At 45.7% G+C, this 20,547-nt stretch overlaps 1 protein-coding gene across 1 annotated transcript; it reads left to right on the forward strand.

Moving 5' to 3' along the window:
* Positions 1-419: 419 nt before the first annotated feature.
* Positions 420-9,469, forward strand: LOC140398517 (glucose-6-phosphatase catalytic subunit 1-like). Its single transcript, XM_072487287.1, has 5 exons — positions 420-772; positions 2,254-2,363; positions 2,942-3,047; positions 4,528-4,643; positions 7,846-9,469. Exons 1-5 carry the CDS (start codon positions 543-545, stop codon positions 8,355-8,357), a joined length of 1,074 nt encoding a protein of 357 aa, XP_072343388.1. The 5' UTR covers positions 420-542; the 3' UTR covers positions 8,358-9,469.
* The last annotated feature ends 11,078 nt before the right edge of the window (positions 9,470-20,547 follow it).

The raw sequence follows: 20,547 nt of genomic DNA on the forward strand, positions 1-20,547 counted from the left end.
TCCCCAAATGACCTTTACAGGATGGTGCACAGATGAGCTATTTGTGAATATTTACTCAGTAATTTAACATGCTTATGTGCTATTAGTGAAAATCCCAGCTGTTACAGGGTTAAAGCTTGCTTTCTTATGTTTGAAAATAAATGCAGATCTTAAACATTATAATTCATTTACTTCATTTCAAAAATTAGCCAGACTTAGACCTCTGCTAGCACATCTAAAATTACATTAGGTGAAGTGCAATAAGGTTAAAAACACTTCAATCCTTCCTCTCTAGTTGTCTATTAGCTCAATCAATAAATTCAATGACTTGGGTGTTTTTTAAGCTAATAGGTATCCAAACATGTTTGCGTCAGCCTGACATGATCTTGCTTTGTTCGTTGACTCTGTGAGCCCAGCATTTGAGTCCAAAGATCACTCTGTGCGCATTATACAGCTGGCTATCACAGTATATAACGGATCCACTTCGCTCAGCAGATTAGAGCAAATCCTGCAGAGGGACAGACTGTGAGAGAGGTTGCCTGAAGACCCCAACGGTGCAGAGAATGGATGCTGGGATGGACATGCTCCACAGCTCAGGGGTAGAACTGGTGCAGTATCTGCAACTGAATTACAAGGATTCCCAGAGATGGTTCACCTTTATCTCTTCTGCTGCTGACCTGAGAAACACCTTCTTTGTTTTCTTCCCCATCTGGTTCCACCTGTGCGAGGCGGTGGGCGTCAAACTCCTGTGGGTGGCAGTGATTGGAGACTGGCTCAACCTCATCTTTAAATGGTAAGTTTCAGAACATAAAATTACAATATATATATTTTTTGTTACCTGCCAAATCTCAAAAATAGCCTAAACCTTTCTGAGAAGCTGACCATGTAGAATACAAATGGTTCTGCTTCACATACAAGCCAGGAACAACCTGATCTTGGCTAAAAAGTTCCTCCATAATCCAATTTTCATTTTTGTGGGATTTGGCTGTGCAACATTTTAGCCTCAATGAATCATAACAATAATAATCGCTAATCTGGCCTTATTCTGTATTACAAGCCAGCTGTTTAGCCCACTTTGCTAAACCAGCCCCTATTGGACCTTTCTGGGTCAGCTCAGCTATTCAAAGGGTTAACAAGCTGAACCTTTGGGGATCCCATTACCACTGTCATCTGAAGGACGTAGAATCATAGAATTTACAGTGCAGAAGGAGGCCATTCGGCCCATCAAGTCTGCACCGGCCCTTGGAAAGAGCACCCTACTCAAGTCCACACCTCCACCCTATCCCCGTAACCCAGGAAATCTTTTTCGGACACTAAGGGCAATTTAGCACAGCCAATCCACCTAACCTGCACATCTTTTGACTGTGGGAGGAAACTGGAGCACCCGGAGGTAACCCACGCAGACACGGGGAGAACGTGTAGATTCCGCACAGACAGTGACCCAAGCCGGGAATCGAACCTGGGACCCTTGAGCTGTGAAGCAACTGTGGTAACCAATGTGCTACCATGCTACATTTTGTATCTTCCATTAAACTTTTCCTCTTTTCTATCGAAAGTGTTGATTTCCTTTAGGCTGCACCTTGGTAGAAAAGGTAAGCCAACCACAGTGGCATCACTATCCAATCCCCTCCACATCATGGGCGTCATTCTCCGACCCTCCGCCGGGTTGGAGAATCGCCGGGGGCTGCCGTGAATCCCGCCCCCGCCGATTGCCGAAGTCTCCGGTACCGGATATTCGGCGGGGGCGGGAATTGGGCCGCGCCGGTTGGTGGGCCCCCCCCCGCTGGATTCTCCGGCCCGGATGGGCCGAAGTCCCGCCGATAAATTGCCTGTCCCGCCATTTAACCTTTGTTTCAATAGTAACCTTTAGTTACCTTCTATTGGGTGACATGATGTAGATACATTTTGTTGGGAGAAATTCTGGGGGACGAAGAAACAGGAATCAGTAATTAACAAGACCAAGGCAATATTCCAAGATAACCTTTCCACAATCAGGCCTCGGTAAACAGGAGGCACTTGGCCCTCGAGTTTTACAATAGTTACAGCTTCTGAGTTCAACTCATTGTTCAATGTACTTTTAAAAAGCAATTCTTATCAGCATTTTCTAGATATTCCAGTGTAAATGTTTAACAGATGTTCCAGTTTATTTGGTTTCAACATGTTTTGCATTAGTTTAGCGGTTTCTTTTGTGAATACCAGAAGTTATCTGAAATCCAAATATAAATAATTAAACATGTTTGTTTTATTAAATATGTTTTTTCTTTTCCTTTGCAGGATATTATTTGGCCAGAGACCTTACTGGTGGGTTCATGAAACTTCCTATTATGGCAACTCAACTGTTCCTGTGTTAGAGCAATACCCCATCACCTGTGAAACAGGGCCAGGTACTTATCAATAAGATCAGGGCTGATTTAATTATGATCTCATTTCCACTTTCCTGTCTCCCACGCAAAACCTTTGACTCCCTTGTCTATCAAACACCAGTCTAATTCTGCCCTGAATAAATTCAATAACCCAGCCTCCACTGCTCTCTGGGCAAGAGGATTCTATAGACTAACAACCATCTGAGAGAAAGAAAATTCACCTCATCTCCACCTTAAAGAAGCTCTCTTATTCTTAAATAAAAACAGAAAATGCTGGATACACTCAGCACATCTGGCAGCATCTGTGAAAAGAGAAACAGAGCTCATGGGCATGATCAAATGGCCTTGCTGTGCCTGACTTGGTGACGCAACGAGGCCGTTAACCTCTCGTGAGAGTTATGACGCTCGGGATGCCTCGCGAGATCTCCTAGGGCGCCGTTTAGCATTGGTCCACACACTGTCTCTCATTCTTCTAAACTCCAGTGGCTATAACCAATGAGAGAACAGCACACTTGCAAATAAGAGAAACTGTAGATCTTTAAAAACTGTACATTAGGATTTTTCCATCCACTGATGATCCCAAACCTTGTCTGTTTCAGGAAGCCCCTCAGGCCACACTATGGGATCAGCTATGGTTTGGTATGTGATGGTGACAGCCTTTCTGACCAGCGCGCTTCAGAATAAGCAGCACTGCGTCCAAAACTGGTGAGTCTGCGAAACACCCTTAATACTTATAAATTGGAGTCCAATTAAATTTGATTGAACCCCTGAATTATGCAGAAAGCCTCTAAAAACCGGAGGCATTTATACTATAGAGAAGAAAGTTCAGAACAGATCTTAAATGAGATATGAAAGACATTAAGGTGTGGTGATAATTTGAACCATAATCGTATGTTTGACAGAGAGACAAAAGAGATGAACAAATGCTCAAAAACTGAACAGTTAATTCATTGCTTAGAGGTTAGTAAAATGTTACAAAACAAGCTGCACAGGTGATTGATAGTTTGAGATAATCCTAGACGGGACCGGTGAAGTATTTACCAGATGACACGATTTGAAAGGTAAAGAAAGAAAGCAACAAATATAAACCTTAAGGAAAGGAACTTTGGAACTGGCCTGATAAACCACTTTGGTCCAGTACATTCCAACCTAGGTCTGAATTTTCCGCTGCTGCCGTCAACAATGAAAATTGCGGTCGGGCGGAGAATCGTGCGCAATGGAAAAATCGCGAATTGCACCCGGGGCTGATTCCGACGCCATACTCTGGTCCCTTGCTGCCGACGTTAGTGACGTTCATGCCCTGCGCCGGCGGGCCCATGTAAAACCATCATTTGCATTGATTTAAATCTCATTAGTGGGTTGGACACTGCATGCTCCACCCCTCCTCGATGCTCCACCCCTCTCAGGCAGAGGTGACTCCGTGTGGAGTTTGCACATTCTCCCCGCGTCTGCTTGGGTCTCGCTCCCGCAACCCAAAGATATGCCGCGCAGGTGGATTGGCCACAATAAAGTCTCTCAATTGGAAAAAATGAATTGGGTACTCTAAATTTATAAAAATAAAAAATAAATTGTTTTGATGATATTGGTTGAGGGCCGAATGTTGTTGTCAAAATTCCAGGCGAATTCTCTACCCTTCTTGAGATATTTTGCATTCACCAGGCAAATGACAATTCGGTTTCACATCTTAATGTACGGTAGTACAACATTTACTGAGTGCAACACTGATGTAACAGCTTCCTAGTTGGCACAGGTTATAGTCACAAGGTACAGACTAAAGCTACTCAAATGAGTACATCAAAGTTGGTATGTAAACATTGCAAGCTCTGGAATGTTGGTAGATGTTAAGCTGCAGAGTATGTAGGAGCCGATGTTTTATTGCTAAGGTAAAAGGGGAGATATACAAGAATGGATGCTAATTTATTTCGAAATTAAGTTTGTTCAATTGAAGAAACTCCTGTCTCCACAATTTCCCCTTGCGCCAATCATGTAAACCTGATAACCATCTGGGGGATATAAATAGCATTATGACCAGAGAGTAAAGCTGAATATTGGTTCAGCATTATTTGTTTGACAAGAACAATCTGTTATTTTGGTAGTACATGCGCTAATTACAAGTATGCAGCGTTCAATCAGAATGATCATGTTATGTTGTCATCGGCTGTCACCACTGCCTTCACTCTTACAGGTGTCTGCGTGCTTTACTATGGGGAGTCTTCTGGATGATTCAGATCTGTGTCTGTGCGTCCAGAGTGTTTCTGGCTGCTCACTTCCCGCATCAAGTCTTCCTTGGGGTCATTTCAGGTCAGTGGAAGTATTTAGTAATCCTTCCTGTGTGACTGAGAGACCACAATATCCGATCTGTGCTGTTTATAGGAAGTAGCTGAGTTGCTGCTGCAGAGAGCCGGCACGGGGTTGATGGGCCAAATGGCCTCCTTCTGTGCTGTAACTATTCTGTGATTCTTGTAAAAAATACCTTTCTGTTTATTTAAAGCTGCTCAACACCTCTGTTAAACTAGCACACGTATGATAGTTGCACAAGTACATTTGGTCATATGAGAACAGCTCAGATTGAAATGTACAATGCATAGCCAGTGTTTAATTATAGGGTCAGGAGGCCTGAGTGGTGCTGATTACTGTCACACCACCACTCTGCTCCTTTCTCAACCAGCCTTCCGACGCGAGTCTGCAGAGAAACGTGCAGCATGCTGGCTCCTGGTATTCTTCTCTGCTATATACTGAAACCACACCCCATTTTTGCAGTTCCAACTTCAAATTTAAAGGTCCCAGTCATTCTGAGAAGGTAAGGTTAGTGTGTAGGATCGGGTGGGATGGGATGGTTTGGAGGGTGATGTGTTGGGTATGCCGTGTCTGCGAGGACTGTGTTTACTGCAGCAGTGAGAGAGACAGGCTTCCAACACTTGAAGAAATGCAACTTGATTTTATTGAACTCTTAACTATCATACATACTTTAACTGTGGATTGACACTATGCTGACTTGACTGGAGACCTGAGGCTAACCTGACCAGACTATCTTACTACCACATGGTGTATGTTCTAGTTGCTGCTCACGGGCTCTGACTGTCTCAGAGGCTGGATCCCAAGAGAGCGGGAAAACTAGTGCCCTCTGGCTTTATAGTTGTTGTGTCTTGTCTGGTGATTGGCTGCTGTGTTCTGTGTGTTCACTGGTCATCCTGTGTGTCATTCACTGCCTGTCTGTGCACCATCATATACCTGTGTGTATATTATGACGGGGGCGGGGGGGAGAGAAGAGCGGGATTAGGATGGGTAGGGTGGGTCAGGGCGTCGGATGGTCAGTCAGGAGATGTAGGGGGGCAATCAAGGGGTGGGGAGTAATCATGGGGAGTGAGATGGTAGTAGGGGGATGAGGGTAGTCTGGGGGAGGGCAGGGAGTAGTCAGGATGTCTGGTGGGGTGATGGGGGTTGTAACAGTGGAGACCCAGTATGGATCGCTAGTATAGTTTATTAAAAGTGGTTTTAATACTTCTAACCTTTCCTGGGTAACTATTCTGCTAACACAGTCATAACCATCATGAGTCTCCAATTTAAATCGAAGTATTGGATGATTTCGAGTACAGGGTATTTACCCATCAATTTCCCAGGCAACCGCCGTGCAGTCCTTGCATGGGGACTTCCAGGGGGTCCCCAGTGCACCTTCTGGAGTACATCCCAGATGCAAGCCCCCAATCAGAGAATGGAAGTTCTGGGCAATTTGGCGCCTTGACAACAGAGTTAGTACATGAATACTTTGTAAAGTTATTTTAACTACCTTGGTAATAGCTTCATAATTGAAATTGCCTTCTCCTCTCTGCAATTAAGAAAGAAAATGATTTTTGCAACCATATTCTCACTCAGGATGTTTCTAAATGCTCCGCAGCCAATGAACTACTTTTGAAGTCAGCGTATTATTCAGAACCTAAATTTGATTTACGGGTGGCAGTGTAGAACTGAAACGACAAAACTTCAAGAGATTATTTACTTGACTGTTTTATGGACTTTTCTTGAGTTTTATTCCAGTGCCTAGAGCTTGGTTTTATAAGATGGGTTTCTCCCCCTTTCATTTTCCGTTTTCTCCCTTCCTCCATTTCTGAAGCTGTGAACGCCTTGCTGGGGTGGGGTTCCATGGGCACTGGAGACCCATTAATACCTAGTCCAAATGCCCATTCTCAACTCGTGAGCCTGAACAATGAGCTTTGACTAAAGGCTAGATCACAGCTGAGTTCTATCCTGTCCTCGTGAACAGGGAGCCATTAGATAAAGACCAGAAGCAGGAACACTGACCAATTACAGGACACTGAAGCCGGGTATAGAACCCATAACGACATCTCATCTGGCATCGTTAACTCAGCAGAGTTTAGTGAGTGTACATAGAACCATAGAATCCCTGCAGTGTAGAAGGAGGCCATTCAGTTCATCGAGTCTGCATCGACTCTGCAAAAGAGCACCCTACCTAGGCCCAATCTCCTGCTCTATCCCCATAATCCCACCCAACCTTTGGATACTGAGGGTCAATTTATTATGGCCAATCCACCTAACCTGCACATCTTTGGACTGTAGGAGGAAACCCATGCAGACAAACACCACACAGACAGTCACCCAACGTCGGAATCAAACTCGGGTCTCTGGTGCTGTGAGGCATCAGTGCTAACCACTATGCCACCATGCCGCTCTTCCAAAGTGTGATGAATGATATCTGTATACACATGTACTTTTAATGCGTAGGCCCCTTTAAGATCGGGCTTGGAACCCTGGGGGACTCCGCCTCCGGCTCTGCCCCCAGGAAGCTGTATATAAGGTTACGTTCAGGAGGCAGCGTGCAGTGAGCACACTTCTCGGCAGCTGTCTGGTTCTCTGGTAATTAAAGCCTTTGAATTATCAATCTCCTCTCCTGAGTCGTAATTGAGGGTACCTCACAAAGTTTTGCCTAACCTCAAAGTAACGAAACAAAAATGATACTCCAGAATGTCTTTGTTTGCATCTTCTTTATTCTGACAGGTTGCTTTTGCCGTCTGATACTTGGTCCCAGTAAGAGCTGGCAGCCATTTAGCCTGTTTCATTATCTCCAACTTCTCTGATCCAATTAGCCTTTAATCCTGTACCAAACCAGATTTAACTTTTCTCTAGTATTTGTTTTATTAGATTGTTAAATTAATAGCATCAAGAACAGATACACTGGACACACATCTCATTGGTGTTTGTGGATCTTTTCCAAGTGTCAGCCCACTCAAGAACAGATCAAGTAGTTCAAAGCAACTCACTCTATGCAGATATGACCAATTACATCAGTACAGATTTTACTGCTAAAGATAGAGGACAATAGCTCATTTGAGATCTACCGGTTTCAGCATAATCCATCAAATAACCTTCATCATGAATTATGTCAATTATGAGAGGAGTTCCATGTATGTTTACCATCAAAACATGACAACAATTTCTTGGTCATTTTACATTCACAGTGTTAATTTTTGTCCTGTTTTGTGTTCAGGAATGGTTGTGGCCGAAGTATTTGGTCGAATTAATGCGATCTACAACATAACCTTCAAGCAGTATCTGAAGATCACTCTCTTCCTGTTTTCCTTCGCTCTGGGCTTTTACCTGCTGTTGAAGGTACTGGGAGTGGATCTGCTGTGGTCTGTGGAGAAAGCCCAGAGATGGTGCGTCCGGGCAGAGTGGGTCCACATCGACAGCACTCCCTTCGCTAGTCTGGTCAGGAACATGGGAGCCTTGTTTGGATTGGGATTAGCCCTAAACTCCCCCATTTATGCGGAAAGCTGCAAAGGAAAGAGACGCCAGCAGTTCAGCTTCAGACTAAGTTGCATCGTCGCGTCCTTGATCATCCTGCACCTGTTTGACTCGGTGAAGCCCCCGACACAGAGGGAATTCCTGTTTTACTTCCTGTCTTTCTGTAAGAGTGCCGCCGTGCCCCTGGCGGCTGTGGCAATCATCCCATACTCTGCATCGCATGTTATGAACCAACAGGAGAAAAAAGTGCTATAGATAACTAGAACTGAAATATTTGGACATTAGGGGCATAGTAATGTCACTCTCCAAATCAAATCAGTTTGACTTTGGTTATTTTTCGTACTTTGGGAGAGAATCTGAATGACAAAGCCACAAATCTAGCAGGTCCCACTGAACAGCACAGTCCCGTTAGACAATGTGACTTACCGAGAAAAACTGCATGTGCTGGAGGTTTCCTCAGAATGAACTACACATCATGGATCAGCAGCTGCATTTTTAATTGCTGTTCTGTCCATATTCCATTGTAATATTTATATTGAGTTTCATTTATCGAAGTCAACTCTTTGGATATGCAGTCACCCTACTTATTGTTGTGTGGTAAAATGAGAACACAAGGGTTATATTTTGTATGGTGCTGTTTGCCTCCAACAGGCTCCTTGTCAATAAAGCTGTTTGATTCAAGGGAACACCTGGAGCACCCCTGACAACCCAATGTGAAACTGCACACATGATATGTTCTGGACAGGTCTCATGTGCAATTTGTTGAGTTGGTTGATCTTACCTGAGCGCAAGTCAATGGTTCAGCTCCTGACCGTTGGACTGTATAGAAAGTATGCACGCGTGGGCGAGGGCAGGATTGTGCTAAGTCGTGATTCACCCCAAGGTCGAATATGCTATTGACAGTCTATCTGCTTACACATGAAAGAATGGCCGACTGGATACAGGACTGGAGACACAACGATCAGTGTGAAGTATCCTTCCAGTTTGGTGAATAGAAGATTATAGCGTATTTCTACCATTTCAATTTCCAATTAACTTGTTTGACATGACTAATTGGATAAAGGGGAACACTTTGCTCCTTACCAGATAGTTTTGGTCAACATCTTCGAATTGACAGGATCCAACTTTTCAAAATTTGTGCTGTAAAAAAATGATTTGAAAATGTACCTGAGCTTTGGCATTTGTTTTAATGATGGTGGGTGGACAGTTATTTATTTTATATAGGTGGTCTTTATCATGGAGAAAACAACTATTAAATGCTTTAAGACAACTTAGCAATATTCCACCATTTTGTTCTTTTTCATTGTGCACATCTTTGAGTAATTGTTTTCTTCAGTGTTTTATTGTAATAAATATTTTGAAAACAGTGATGTTGTTCGTTTTCCATTTGTTTTAACTTATTTAATTTTATATCAATTTATCTTACTCCTTTAATTTCCAAGCACCATGTGTGGTCCCAGCTGAGAGTACAGGCTGAAGAACTGTTCCTGGGCCCACTCTGTAGTTAAATGTTAGGGGGCATTGGAGTAGGCTAGACCTGCATTCTGCCAACAGAAAATGAATTGTGCTTGTCTGAACATCATGAGAACCTCCATATGCTCCTGGCTAAGAGTCTGAGCTGACAGATGAGGCCTCAGCCACGGCAGGCCTTGCATGGCCCTTGTGACCTCCAAGTCCATAAGACCATAAGACATAGGAGCGGAAGTAAGGCCATTCGGCCCATCGCGTCCACTCCACAATTCAATCATGGCTGATTTCAACTGCATTTACCCGCGCTCTCTCTCCATAGCCCTTAATTCCTCGAGAAATCAAGAATTTATCAACTTCTGTCTTAAAGACACTTAGCGTCCCGGCCTCCACCGCCCTCTGTGGCAATGAATTCCACAGACCCCCCACTCTCTGGCTGAAGAAATTTCTCCTCCTCTCTGTTCTAAAGTGACTCCCTTTTATTCTAAGGCTGTGCCCCCGGGTCCTAGTCTCCCCTGCTAATGGAAACAACTTCCCTACATCCACCCTATCTAAGCCATTCATTATCTTGTAAGTTTCTATTAGATCTCCCCTCAACCTCCTAAACTCCAATGAATATAATCCCAGGATCCTCAGACGTTCATCGTATGTTAGGCCTACCATTCCTGGGATCACCCGTGTGAATCTCCGCTGGACCCGCTCCAGTGCCAGTATGTCCTTCCTGAGGTGTGGGGCCCAAAATTGCTCACAGTATTCTAAATGGGGCCTAACTAATGCTTTATAAAGCTTCAGAAGTACATCCCTGCTTTTATATTCCAAGCCTCTTGAGATAAATGACAACATTATCATAGATTATCATAGATTATCATAGAATTTACAGTGCAGAAGGAGGCCATTCAGCCCATCGAGTCTGCACCGGCTCTTGGAAAGAGCACCCTACCCAAGGTCAACACCTCCACCCTATCCCCATAACCCAGTAACCCCACCCAACACTAAGGGCAATTTTGGACACTAAGGGCAATTTATTATGGCCAATCCACCTAACCTGCACATCTTTGGACCGTGGAAGGAAACCGGAGCACCCGGAGGAAACCCACGCACACACGGGGAGGATGTGCAGACTCCGCACAGGCAGTGACCCAAGCCGGAATCGAACCTGGGACCCTGGAGCTGTGAAGCAATTGTGTTATCCACAATGCTACCGTGCTGCCCCCCTTGCATTTGCATTTGCTTTCTTAATTACGGACTCAACCTGCAAGTTTACCTTTAGAGAATCCTGGACTAGGACTCCCAAGTCCCTTTGCACTTCAGCATTATGAATTTTGTCACCGTTTAGAAAATAATCCATGCCTCTATTCTTTTTTCCAAAGTGCAAGACCTCGCACTTGCCCACGTTGAATTTCATCAGCCATTTCTTGGACCACTCTCCTAAACTGTCTAAATCTTTCTGCAGCGTCCCCACGTCCTCCATACTACCTGCCCCTCCACCTATCTTTGTATCATCGGCAAACTTAGCCAGAATGCCCCTAGTCCCGTCATCTAGATTGTTAATATATAAAGAGAACAGCTGTGGTCCCAACACTGAACCCTGCGGGACACCATTCGTCACCGGTTGCCATTCCGAAAAAGAACCTTTTATCCCAACTCTCTGCCTTCTGCCTGACAGCCAATCGTCAATCCATGTTAGTACCTTGCCTCGAATACCATGGGCCCTTATTTTACTCAGCAGTCTCCCGTGAGGCACCTTATCAAAGGCCTTTTGGAAGTCAAGATTGATAACATCCATTGGCTCTCCTTGGTCTAACCTATTTGTTATCTCTTCAAAGAACTCTAACAGGTTTGTCAAGCATGACCTCCCCTTACTAAATCCATGCTGACTTGTCCTAATCCGACCCTGCACTTCCAAGAATTTAGAAATCTCATCCTTAACAATGGATTCTAGAATCTTGCCAACAACCGAGGTTAGGCTAATTGGCCTATAATTTTCCATCTTTTTCCTTGTTCCCTTCTTGAACATGGGGGTTACAACAGCGATTTTCCAATCCTCTGGGACTTTCTCTGACTCCAGTGACTTTTGAAAGATCATAACTATCGCCTACACTATTTCTTCAGCAATCTCCTTTAGAACTCTAGGATGTACCCCATCTGGGCCCAGAGATTTATCAATTTTTAGACCTCTTAGTTTCTCTAGCACTTTCTCCTTTGTGATGGCTACCATATTCAACTCTGCCCCCTGACTCTCCTGAATTGTTGGGATATTACTCATGTCTTCTACTGTGAAGACTGACGCAAAGTACTTATTTAGTTCCTCAGCTATTTCCTTGTCTCCCATCACTAGATTACCAGCGTCATTTTGGAGCGGCCCAATGTCTACTTTTGCCTCCCGTTTGTTTTTAATGTATTTAAAGAAACTTTTCCTATCATTCCTAATGTTACTGGCTAGCCTACCTTCATAATTGATCCTCTCTTTCCTTATTTCTCTCTTTGTTATCCTCTGTTTGTTTTTGTAGCCTTCCCAATCTTCTGACTTCCCACTACTCTTTGCCACATTATAAGCTTTCTCATTTGCTTTGATGCATTCCCTGACTTCGTCAGCCATGGCTGCCTAATTCCCCCCTCTGATAACCTTTCTTTTCTTTGGGATGAACCTCTGTACTGTGTCCTCAATTACTCCCAGAAACTCCTGCCATTGCTGTTCTACTGTCTTTCCCACTAGGCTCTGCTCCCAGTCGATTTTCGTCAGTTCCTCCCTCATGCCCCTGTAGTTACCTTGATTTAACTGTAACACCTTTACATCTGATTCTACCTTCTTTCTTTCAAATTGGAGATTGAATTCTACCATATTATGATCACTGCCTCCTAAGTGTTCCCTTACTTTAAGATCTTTAATCAAGTCTGGCTCATTACATAACACTAAGTCCAGAATGGCCTGTCCCCTCGTGGGCTCCATCACAAGCTGTTCCAAAAAGCCCTCCTGTAAACATTCAATGAATTCCCTTTCCTTGGGTCTACTGGCAGCATTATTTACCCAGTCCACCTGCATATTGAAGTCCCCCATGATCACTGTGACCTTGCCTTTCTGACATGCACTTTCTATTTTGTGGTGCATTTTGTGCCCCTGGTCCTGACCACTGTTAGGAGGCCTGTACATAACTCCCATTATGGTTTTTTTGCCTTTGTGGTTCCTCAACTCTACCCACACAGACTCCACATCATCTGACCCTATGTCGTTTAGTGCTATTGATTTAATTTCATTCCTAATTAACAAGGCAACCCCGCCCCCTCTGCCCACCTCTCTGTCTTTTCGATAGGTTGTGAATCCCTGGATGTTTAAATGCCAGTCCTGAACCCCCTGCAACCACATCATACCTGCCAGTCACAATCTGGGCCACAAGCTCATCTACCTTGTTCCGTACACTGCGCGCATTTAAATATAGCACCTTTAATTCTCTGGCCCAACCGCGGAAAAGACTACATTATGCCCAGTTTGTAAACTCACAACTACAGGATCTTCAACATTGCAACAAACAATAATTATAGGCATACGCGGTAATGAGAGTACAGTGTTTTTAGGTTTAGTCAGGAGTTAAAGAATAAAGAATATTATTAATAATTTACAGTAAGACCCATTTTGGAAAGATTGAGGGTTCAGACAGAGATCGCGGAATCACAGAATTGTTATGGTGCAGAAAGAGGCCATTCGACCCATCGTGTTGGCACCAGCCCTCCAAATCAGCATCATGACTCAGTGCCATTCCCCTGCCTTTTCCCGGTACCCCTTTGTTATGGACCAGGGCTTAGAGAATCCAAAGTATATTATGAAGTCCACCTGACCTACAATCTTTATGTTGAATTTGGCTAGGATGAGCATAAGAGCCTTCACTTGAGGTGTGATTCAACAGTCTTCCCAGACACTTTAATAAAAATAAGCTTTATTCGAAGAACTTAGTTAACACACATATATATAAACAAACAGCAAGAATTTTTATCAATTACAAACATAAAGACACCCCACAGCTACAGTAATCTATGTATAACACTTAATGAATTCCCCCTTAACTGTTCCAATTCAAAAACAAATTTCCATAAACCCTTTTTCAAGGGAGTGGCCCAGGACTCTCACTTGAATAAGGCTGGCTTTCCCTGAGATTCTGACCCCGTCTCACCAGCAGGTTTAAACCCTTCCGGAAAGCAAACTATATCTTTTAAGTTACCAAAGCAGGTAGCTATAATCAATGTTTTTTTATCTGGAACAACTCTTTAAAATGAAAATAGAGAGAGTCAGAGAAAATACTACTTTTCGCCTTGAGTCCACAGCAGTCAAAACTGAAAGCGAAAGTAAAACTAACCCCACAGCCACAGCTCAGCTCCACCCAGAAAATGACATCCCTGAAGCCATGTGATAAGACAAAAACCTTTCTTAAAGGGACACTCCCATGACACCTTGCACATTTCTTCTCATTCAAATAATCACCAAATGCCCTCTCGAAATGCCTCGATTGAATTTGCCTCCACCACACTTCCAAGCAGTGCATTTCAGACCCAAGCCACTCGTTGTGTGAAAAAGGGCGCGATCGTCCAGCCTCGTTACGCTTTTGCTCAAGCGAAACAGGCCAGTGAATAGCAGAAGAGCCCCAAAAACAAGAACCGCGGCAGGCGCCAAACAATTTGCGATGCAACCAGCCAGCCAGTAGGCAAAATCGGGATCTCGCTGCAGCGAGGCAAGAAACCAATTATCACCACTTAGCGTTATTTCTATACAATCAACGAGAGCCACCCCATATCCTACAGCCTCCTGTCATTCAGCGGCTTCCCCAGCAAGTGCTCACGCTGGCGTCGACTAGTACTCCTTTTGAAAAAGGTGAATCTAGTGGAAGGGCTTCTGCGGGGAGCCGAGGAGGGAAGTAGCCATCTTTGCTCGCAGGCAAAGAGCCTGCGGGTGCTGGGCTTGCCGCCCCAGTGCTTGGTGGGGGACACTCGGCTGGGGTATGGGGGACCCACCGCAGGGGTGAGCCACCATAGGAGGTGTCATGAGATGCACTCAAGCACATAATGAGACACAGACAGGCAGTGATAGATACCCAGTACAGCCAATCAACACACAGGACAAAACACAACCAATCACCAGGCAGAACACTAGAAGGTGGCCTCCCACTATAAAACACACGAGGCATCAACACTCTGCCTCTTTCCATTGGTGACAACTGGAGTGACAGTCAGGGTGTATATATCAGTTAGCACCTTCTACACGTGGCTCAGAGCTAGTCTGGTCTAGTTAATTATAGTAAGCACGCTTAGATTAGTAGAGTGTCAAACCCACAGCGGACTGTGTGCACTGCTTAACAAGTTCAATAAAGTGTATTGAACCAACATCAAAGTTTGGAGTCTACCTTCAAGTACAACTGCATCCAGTTGCAGTCCTTGTTACCCCTGGGTGATTAACACAACAGGAGGATGGGCGGGAGGTGCTAGGGGGGCAATCGGGGGCAACTATGCCAACCCCTGGATTGTTTACCCATTCTGGGGGCAACCCTTGTCCCTGCCAGTCTGCCCCACCGACCACCCATCACCCCAACCGAATGCCAAGGCCTCTGGCCTTGAGGCTGAAGGCCATGCTGATAGGGAATTGGCAATCGTGGTTAAGTGAGCACTTCGCACATTCCAAGTGGATTCCCATGGGTGGACAGGCTATGTAGCAAGTGCGAGTCATTGCCTAGCATCCCAATCACACCTTGATGCCTGGACACTGCGCTTGGACACTGTGGGAGGCAACACCACACACACAGCAGCCAACATCCGAATACCCAGGGGATGGAACAAGTCCTGAGGAGATGCAAAGGGGACATCGTTAGCCCACACGTGGTTCACAGTGGTGGGACGGGTGTGTGTGAATGGAGGGTTGGGTGGGTTGAAGGGAAGGTGGTGGGTTGCATGGGAAGTTGGGGTGTGTGGATGCTCCCTTGGGGGGGCTGGGGGTGGAGGGGGTTGGTGTCTACTCACTTGTGTTGCCCAGTGTAGGTAGTTGACCTTTTGTCCGCACTGGAGGCCAGTCCTTCTGGTCACACTCCCCGAGCCGTGTGGCTCACCCTTCGGGACCCTTGGGGGCACAGGACATTCCTCCTGGCCTCCACTGCATCTAGCAGTCCCCCCAGATCTGCAACTCTGAATCTTGGGGCTGGTCCGCTCGGCGCCATTATTGCGAGCTGGCTGGGGTTGGCCGAGCGAGTGCCATTCGGCCTTGTTGGGGGGGGGGGGGGGTGCGAGGGGGTGTGTGCGGCTAGAGAGCGCGGTCCTGGCAAACCAGCTGGCGAGCCTTCATTTGTGGCGAGAAGCCCGCGAGGCCCCGTTAATTGGACCAATTAACGTTGAATAGCGTTGCCAGCCTTGCTGGACCGAGCGCCGGGAAACCCACAGAAATTCCCGTTTGCTACATCACTTGGAAATTTTTCCGGAGAATCGGGCCCAGAGTTTGTTTCTCACATCATATTTGCTTCTTCTGTAAAGCACTTTCAATCTGCAGGTCTGGAGGAGGTTGGAATGTTAGTGAAGATGAAAGCCACAGGCAAATGGTATCTCAGTTTAGTATGTTGTTATATTTGTCCATTGTCCATACATTTGGAAACTGCCTCACAGTGTGAGGTACGTGGAGATATTTCACATCATTAGGAGCTCGCTGAATCCAAGTGTGGTGATATGCATCACTGTAAATACACAAGGGGTTAATGTAAATATACTACAACTAAGTAAACACTAGAGGGAGCACCAGAGACGTCATGACATGCAGACATACAGCGAATGAACACATAGAATAGGACATGACCAATGGGCAATCAAGACACCCAGAGGTGACACTACCACAAGGGGGCAATCTATATAAAAGGACAGGGCACAAATGCTCTTTCTCTTTCCACAGGCGACACTTAGAGAGACGGACAGGGGCAGATCAGAAGCATCATACCCACCACGTGGCTTAGAGCAGACTGGTTAGTTACACTGAGTTACTATAGCAAGATAAGCAGGAGAGTCAAACTCAGAGAACTGTCCTAATCATAGAATCATAGAATTTACAGTGCAGAAGGAGGCCATTCGGCCCATCGAGTCTGCACCGGCTCTTGGAAAGAGCACCCTACCCAAGGTCAACACCGCCACCCTATCACCATAACCCAGTAACCCCACCCAACACTAAGGGCAATTTTGGACACTAAGGGCAATTTATCATGGCCAATCCACCTAACCTGCACATCTTTGGACTGTGGGAGGAAACCGGAGCACCCGGAGGAAACCCACGCACACACGGGGAGGATGTGCAGACTCCGCACAGACAGTGACCCAAGCTGGAATCGAACCTGGGACCCTGGAGCTGTGAAGCAATTGTGCTATCCACAAGGCTACCGTGCTGCCCCATTTTTTTTTTTTTGCGAGTAATCGGAGCACCATTTTTAAATGGTGTCCTGATCTCTGGAGCCCCTGACGACTCCCCGCAAGCCCCAACTCACTATGAGGTGGTCCCCGGGCCCCCCACAACTCTCACGCAGGGCAACCCCAGCACAATTGCCACCGTGTGTAAAGTTTGTCAATGTATAACTATTACCGTGGCTGCCAGTGTCAGAGTGGCAGTGCCAGGGTGCCCAGGTGACACCAGCAGTGCCAGGGTACCACCCTGCCCAGAGGGTGATTCCCTGGGAGATCCCCACGAGTGCCATTCTGTCTGGTCCCCATTTGTGGAGACCAGTATTGAACAGCGTTCGCCCGAGGTAATGGTTCAATAAATCACATTGAACTTACTTCAAAGTGTGGAGTATCTTTTGGTCAAAGCTGCATCGAGTTGCAGCCTGTGTTATCCCAGAGTACATAACACATCACCAAGTACTACTGTTAGTTTTAAACTGAGCCAGTCCCAACTTTTAAAACATCTGTTTCAATAGATTTTCTACTTGAATCTACTGATAAATGGAATTATTTGAGTATTCAGAATTATAGCATATTTAAAATGTCACTGATTTTGACCATTTGCCCTGATTTTTTAACCAAGTGCCTCAGATTTTAACTTGTAGATTAAAGATAATTTTCCATATGCAGGGACACTGCCAGCAGGTGATCACTGAACAGGAAGGATTGGGATCACAGCTCAACCTGACTGTTGTGCATGTTCCCAATTTGTGGGCCTATCCAGGGAAGGGAAGATTAAGCCACCTAGTGTATAATGTGAGTACTGCAAGACCAAATTCAAACACGTCCCTCTTAGAATCATAGAATCAAGTGATGGGGTATTGCTCTAACACAGGAAAAGACGAGTTGTCAAAGTAGGATGTTTCACGAACCCACCAGTAAGGTCTCTGGCCAAATAATATCCTGCAAAGAAAAACTGAAGGCAGATTGTCAAATGTGGGGTGAAGAGAGCTGCCTGTTACGTGATCCCAATCACAGAATCCCAATCACAGAATTTACAGTGCAGAAGGAGGCCATTCAGCCCATTGAGTCTGCACAGCCCTTGGAAAGAGCACCCTACTTAAGGTCATACTCCACCCTAAATCCGTAACCCAGTAATCCCACCTAGCCTTTTTGAACATTAAGGGCAATTTAGCATGGCCAATCCACCTAACCTGCACATCTTTAGACTGTGGGAGGAAACCGGAGCACCCGGAGGAAACCCACGCAGACAAGGAGAGATCGGGCCACACTCCGCATAGACAGTGACCCAAGCCGGGAATCGAAGCTGGGACCCTGGAGCTGTGAAGCAACAGTGCTAACCACTGTGCTACCATGTCGCCCGTAATGTGGACCCCCTCGTATGTGAACAGCTCTATTCCTAATTTTGAGATGTAGCCCCAGCTGCTCAGTAACTCTTACTTCTTTGATCAAAGTTTTTGGTCACTTGGCCTAATCTCTCCTCAGATTATGTTTGATTACACTCCTGTGCAGTACCATTGGATGTTTTAACATAGAACATAGAGCATAGAACATACAGTGCAGAAGGAGGCCATTCGGCCCATCGAGTGCACCGACCCACTTAAGCCCTCATTTCCACCCAATCCCTGTAACCCAATAACCCCTCCTACCCTTTTTGGACACTAAGGGCAATGTAGCATGGCCAATCCACCTAATCTGCACGTTATTGGACTGTGGGAGGAAACCGGAGCACCCGGAGGAAACCCACGCAGACGTGGGGAGAACGTGCAGACTCCGCGCAGACAGTGACCCAGCGGGGAATCGAACCTTGGACCCTGGCGCTGTGAAGCCACAGTGCTAGCTACTTGTGCTACCGTGCTGCCCCACGTTACCCCATTTTACTATGTTAAAAATGCAATATAAATGCAAGTTGTAAAAAAATGCATGCTTCCTTCTCCTAATAAGGTTTTACTCTTAATGCAAGTTATTAGAGCTGTAAAATACATTCAATGGTAATGAGATAGACATCTTGTCCAATTCAGCATAAATATAATATAAAATGTCCAAAGGTGTGCAGGATTGGCCATGCTAAAATTGCCCCTTAGTGTCCAAAGATGTGCAGATTAAGTGGGGTTATGGGGGATAAGGCGGGGGAGTTAGGTAGGGTGCCCTTTCAGAGAGTCGGTGCAGACTCGATAGGTTGAATGGCCTCCTTCTGCAATGTAGGGATTCTATGGATCTCTTATTGATGGCTTACTCGGGAAATTGGCACCACATCCATCACCTTCAACATTAACTCCCTCCACCATCGACGCACAGTGGTAGCAGTGTGTACCACCTACAAGATGCACTTCAGCAACTCATCAAGACTGCTTTGACAGCACCTTCAAACCCACGACCTCGACCATTTCGACAGACAATGGTAACTGGTGCATGGGAACCCAAGTTCCCCTCCAAGCTATGCACCATCCTGACTTGGGATTATGACTAGGTTAGTGAGTGACTTGGCAAACGTGGTGGCGTTCCAAGGTATCTGATACCCTTGTCCTTCGAGATGGTAGCAGTCGTGGGTTTGAAAGGTGCTGCCTAAGGAACCTTGGTGAGTTCCTGCAATGCATCTTGCAGATGGTTCACACTGCTGCTACTGTTAGTTGGTGGTGAAGGGAGTGAATGTGGAAGAGTTACTCACTGCAGGATCCTTAGCCTCTGATCTGCTCTTGTAACCACAGTATTTATATGGTTAGTCCTGTTCAGTTTCTGGTCAATGGATACAAAGAACAAAGAAAAGTACAGCACAGAAACAGACCCTTCGGCCCTCCAAGCCCGTGCCGACCATGCTGCCCGACTAAACTACGATCTTCTACACTTCCCGGGTCCGGATCCCTCTATTCCCATCCTATTCATGTATTTGTCAAGATGCCCCTTAAGTGTCACTATCGTCCCTGCTTCCACCACCTCCTCCGGCAGCGAGTTCCAGGCACCCACTACCCGCTGTGTAAAAAACTTGCCTTGTACATCTCCTCTAAACCTTGCCCCTCGCACCTTAAACCTATGCCCCCTAGTAATTGACCCCTCTACCCTGGGGAAAAGCCTCTGACTATCCATTCTGTCTATGCCCCTCATAATTTTGTAGACCTCTATCAGGTCGCCCCTCAACCTCCTTCGTTCCAGTGAGAACAAACCGAGTTTATTCTTTAAAAAAATATATATTTATTAAAGTTTTTTAACACAATTTTTCTCCCTTACAAACAATAACCCCCCCCCCCCCCCCCCCGTAACAAAAAAAAACGAGAAATCGCGCAGAGCAAGATATATACATGGCAAAATGATATATTTACACAGCTTTGTACACTGGCCCTCGCCCGTACGTGCCAGTTTCCCCAACCCTTCATGTTATCTCTTGCTCATCCACCCTCCCAGGCAGTCCCCCCTTCCCCCCCCCCAAGGTTGCTGCTGCTGCTGACCGACCTTCCTCTAACGCTCCGCGAGATAGTCTAGGAACGGTTGCCACCGCCTGTAGAACCACTGCGCAGACCCTCTCAAGACGAACTTAATCCTCTCCAACTTTATGACCCCAGCCATATCATTT

Source organism: Scyliorhinus torazame, chromosome 21 (genome assembly GCF_047496885.1).
Source record: "Scyliorhinus torazame isolate Kashiwa2021f chromosome 21, sScyTor2.1, whole genome shotgun sequence".
Taxonomy (NCBI): Eukaryota; Metazoa; Chordata; class Chondrichthyes; order Carcharhiniformes; family Scyliorhinidae; genus Scyliorhinus; species Scyliorhinus torazame.

Coding starts and splice junctions, on each gene's coding strand:
- LOC140398517 (XM_072487287.1), top strand. CDS start 543: ATGGATGCTGGGATGGACATGCTCCACAGCTCAGGGGTAGAACTGGTG. Junction 2,364..2,941: donor CACCTGTGAAACAGGGCCAG/GTACTTATCAAT, acceptor TGTCTGTTTCAG/GAAGCCCCTCAGGCCACACT. Junction 3,048..4,527: donor CAGCACTGCGTCCAAAACTG/GTGAGTCTGCGA, acceptor TCACTCTTACAG/GTGTCTGCGTGCTTTACTAT.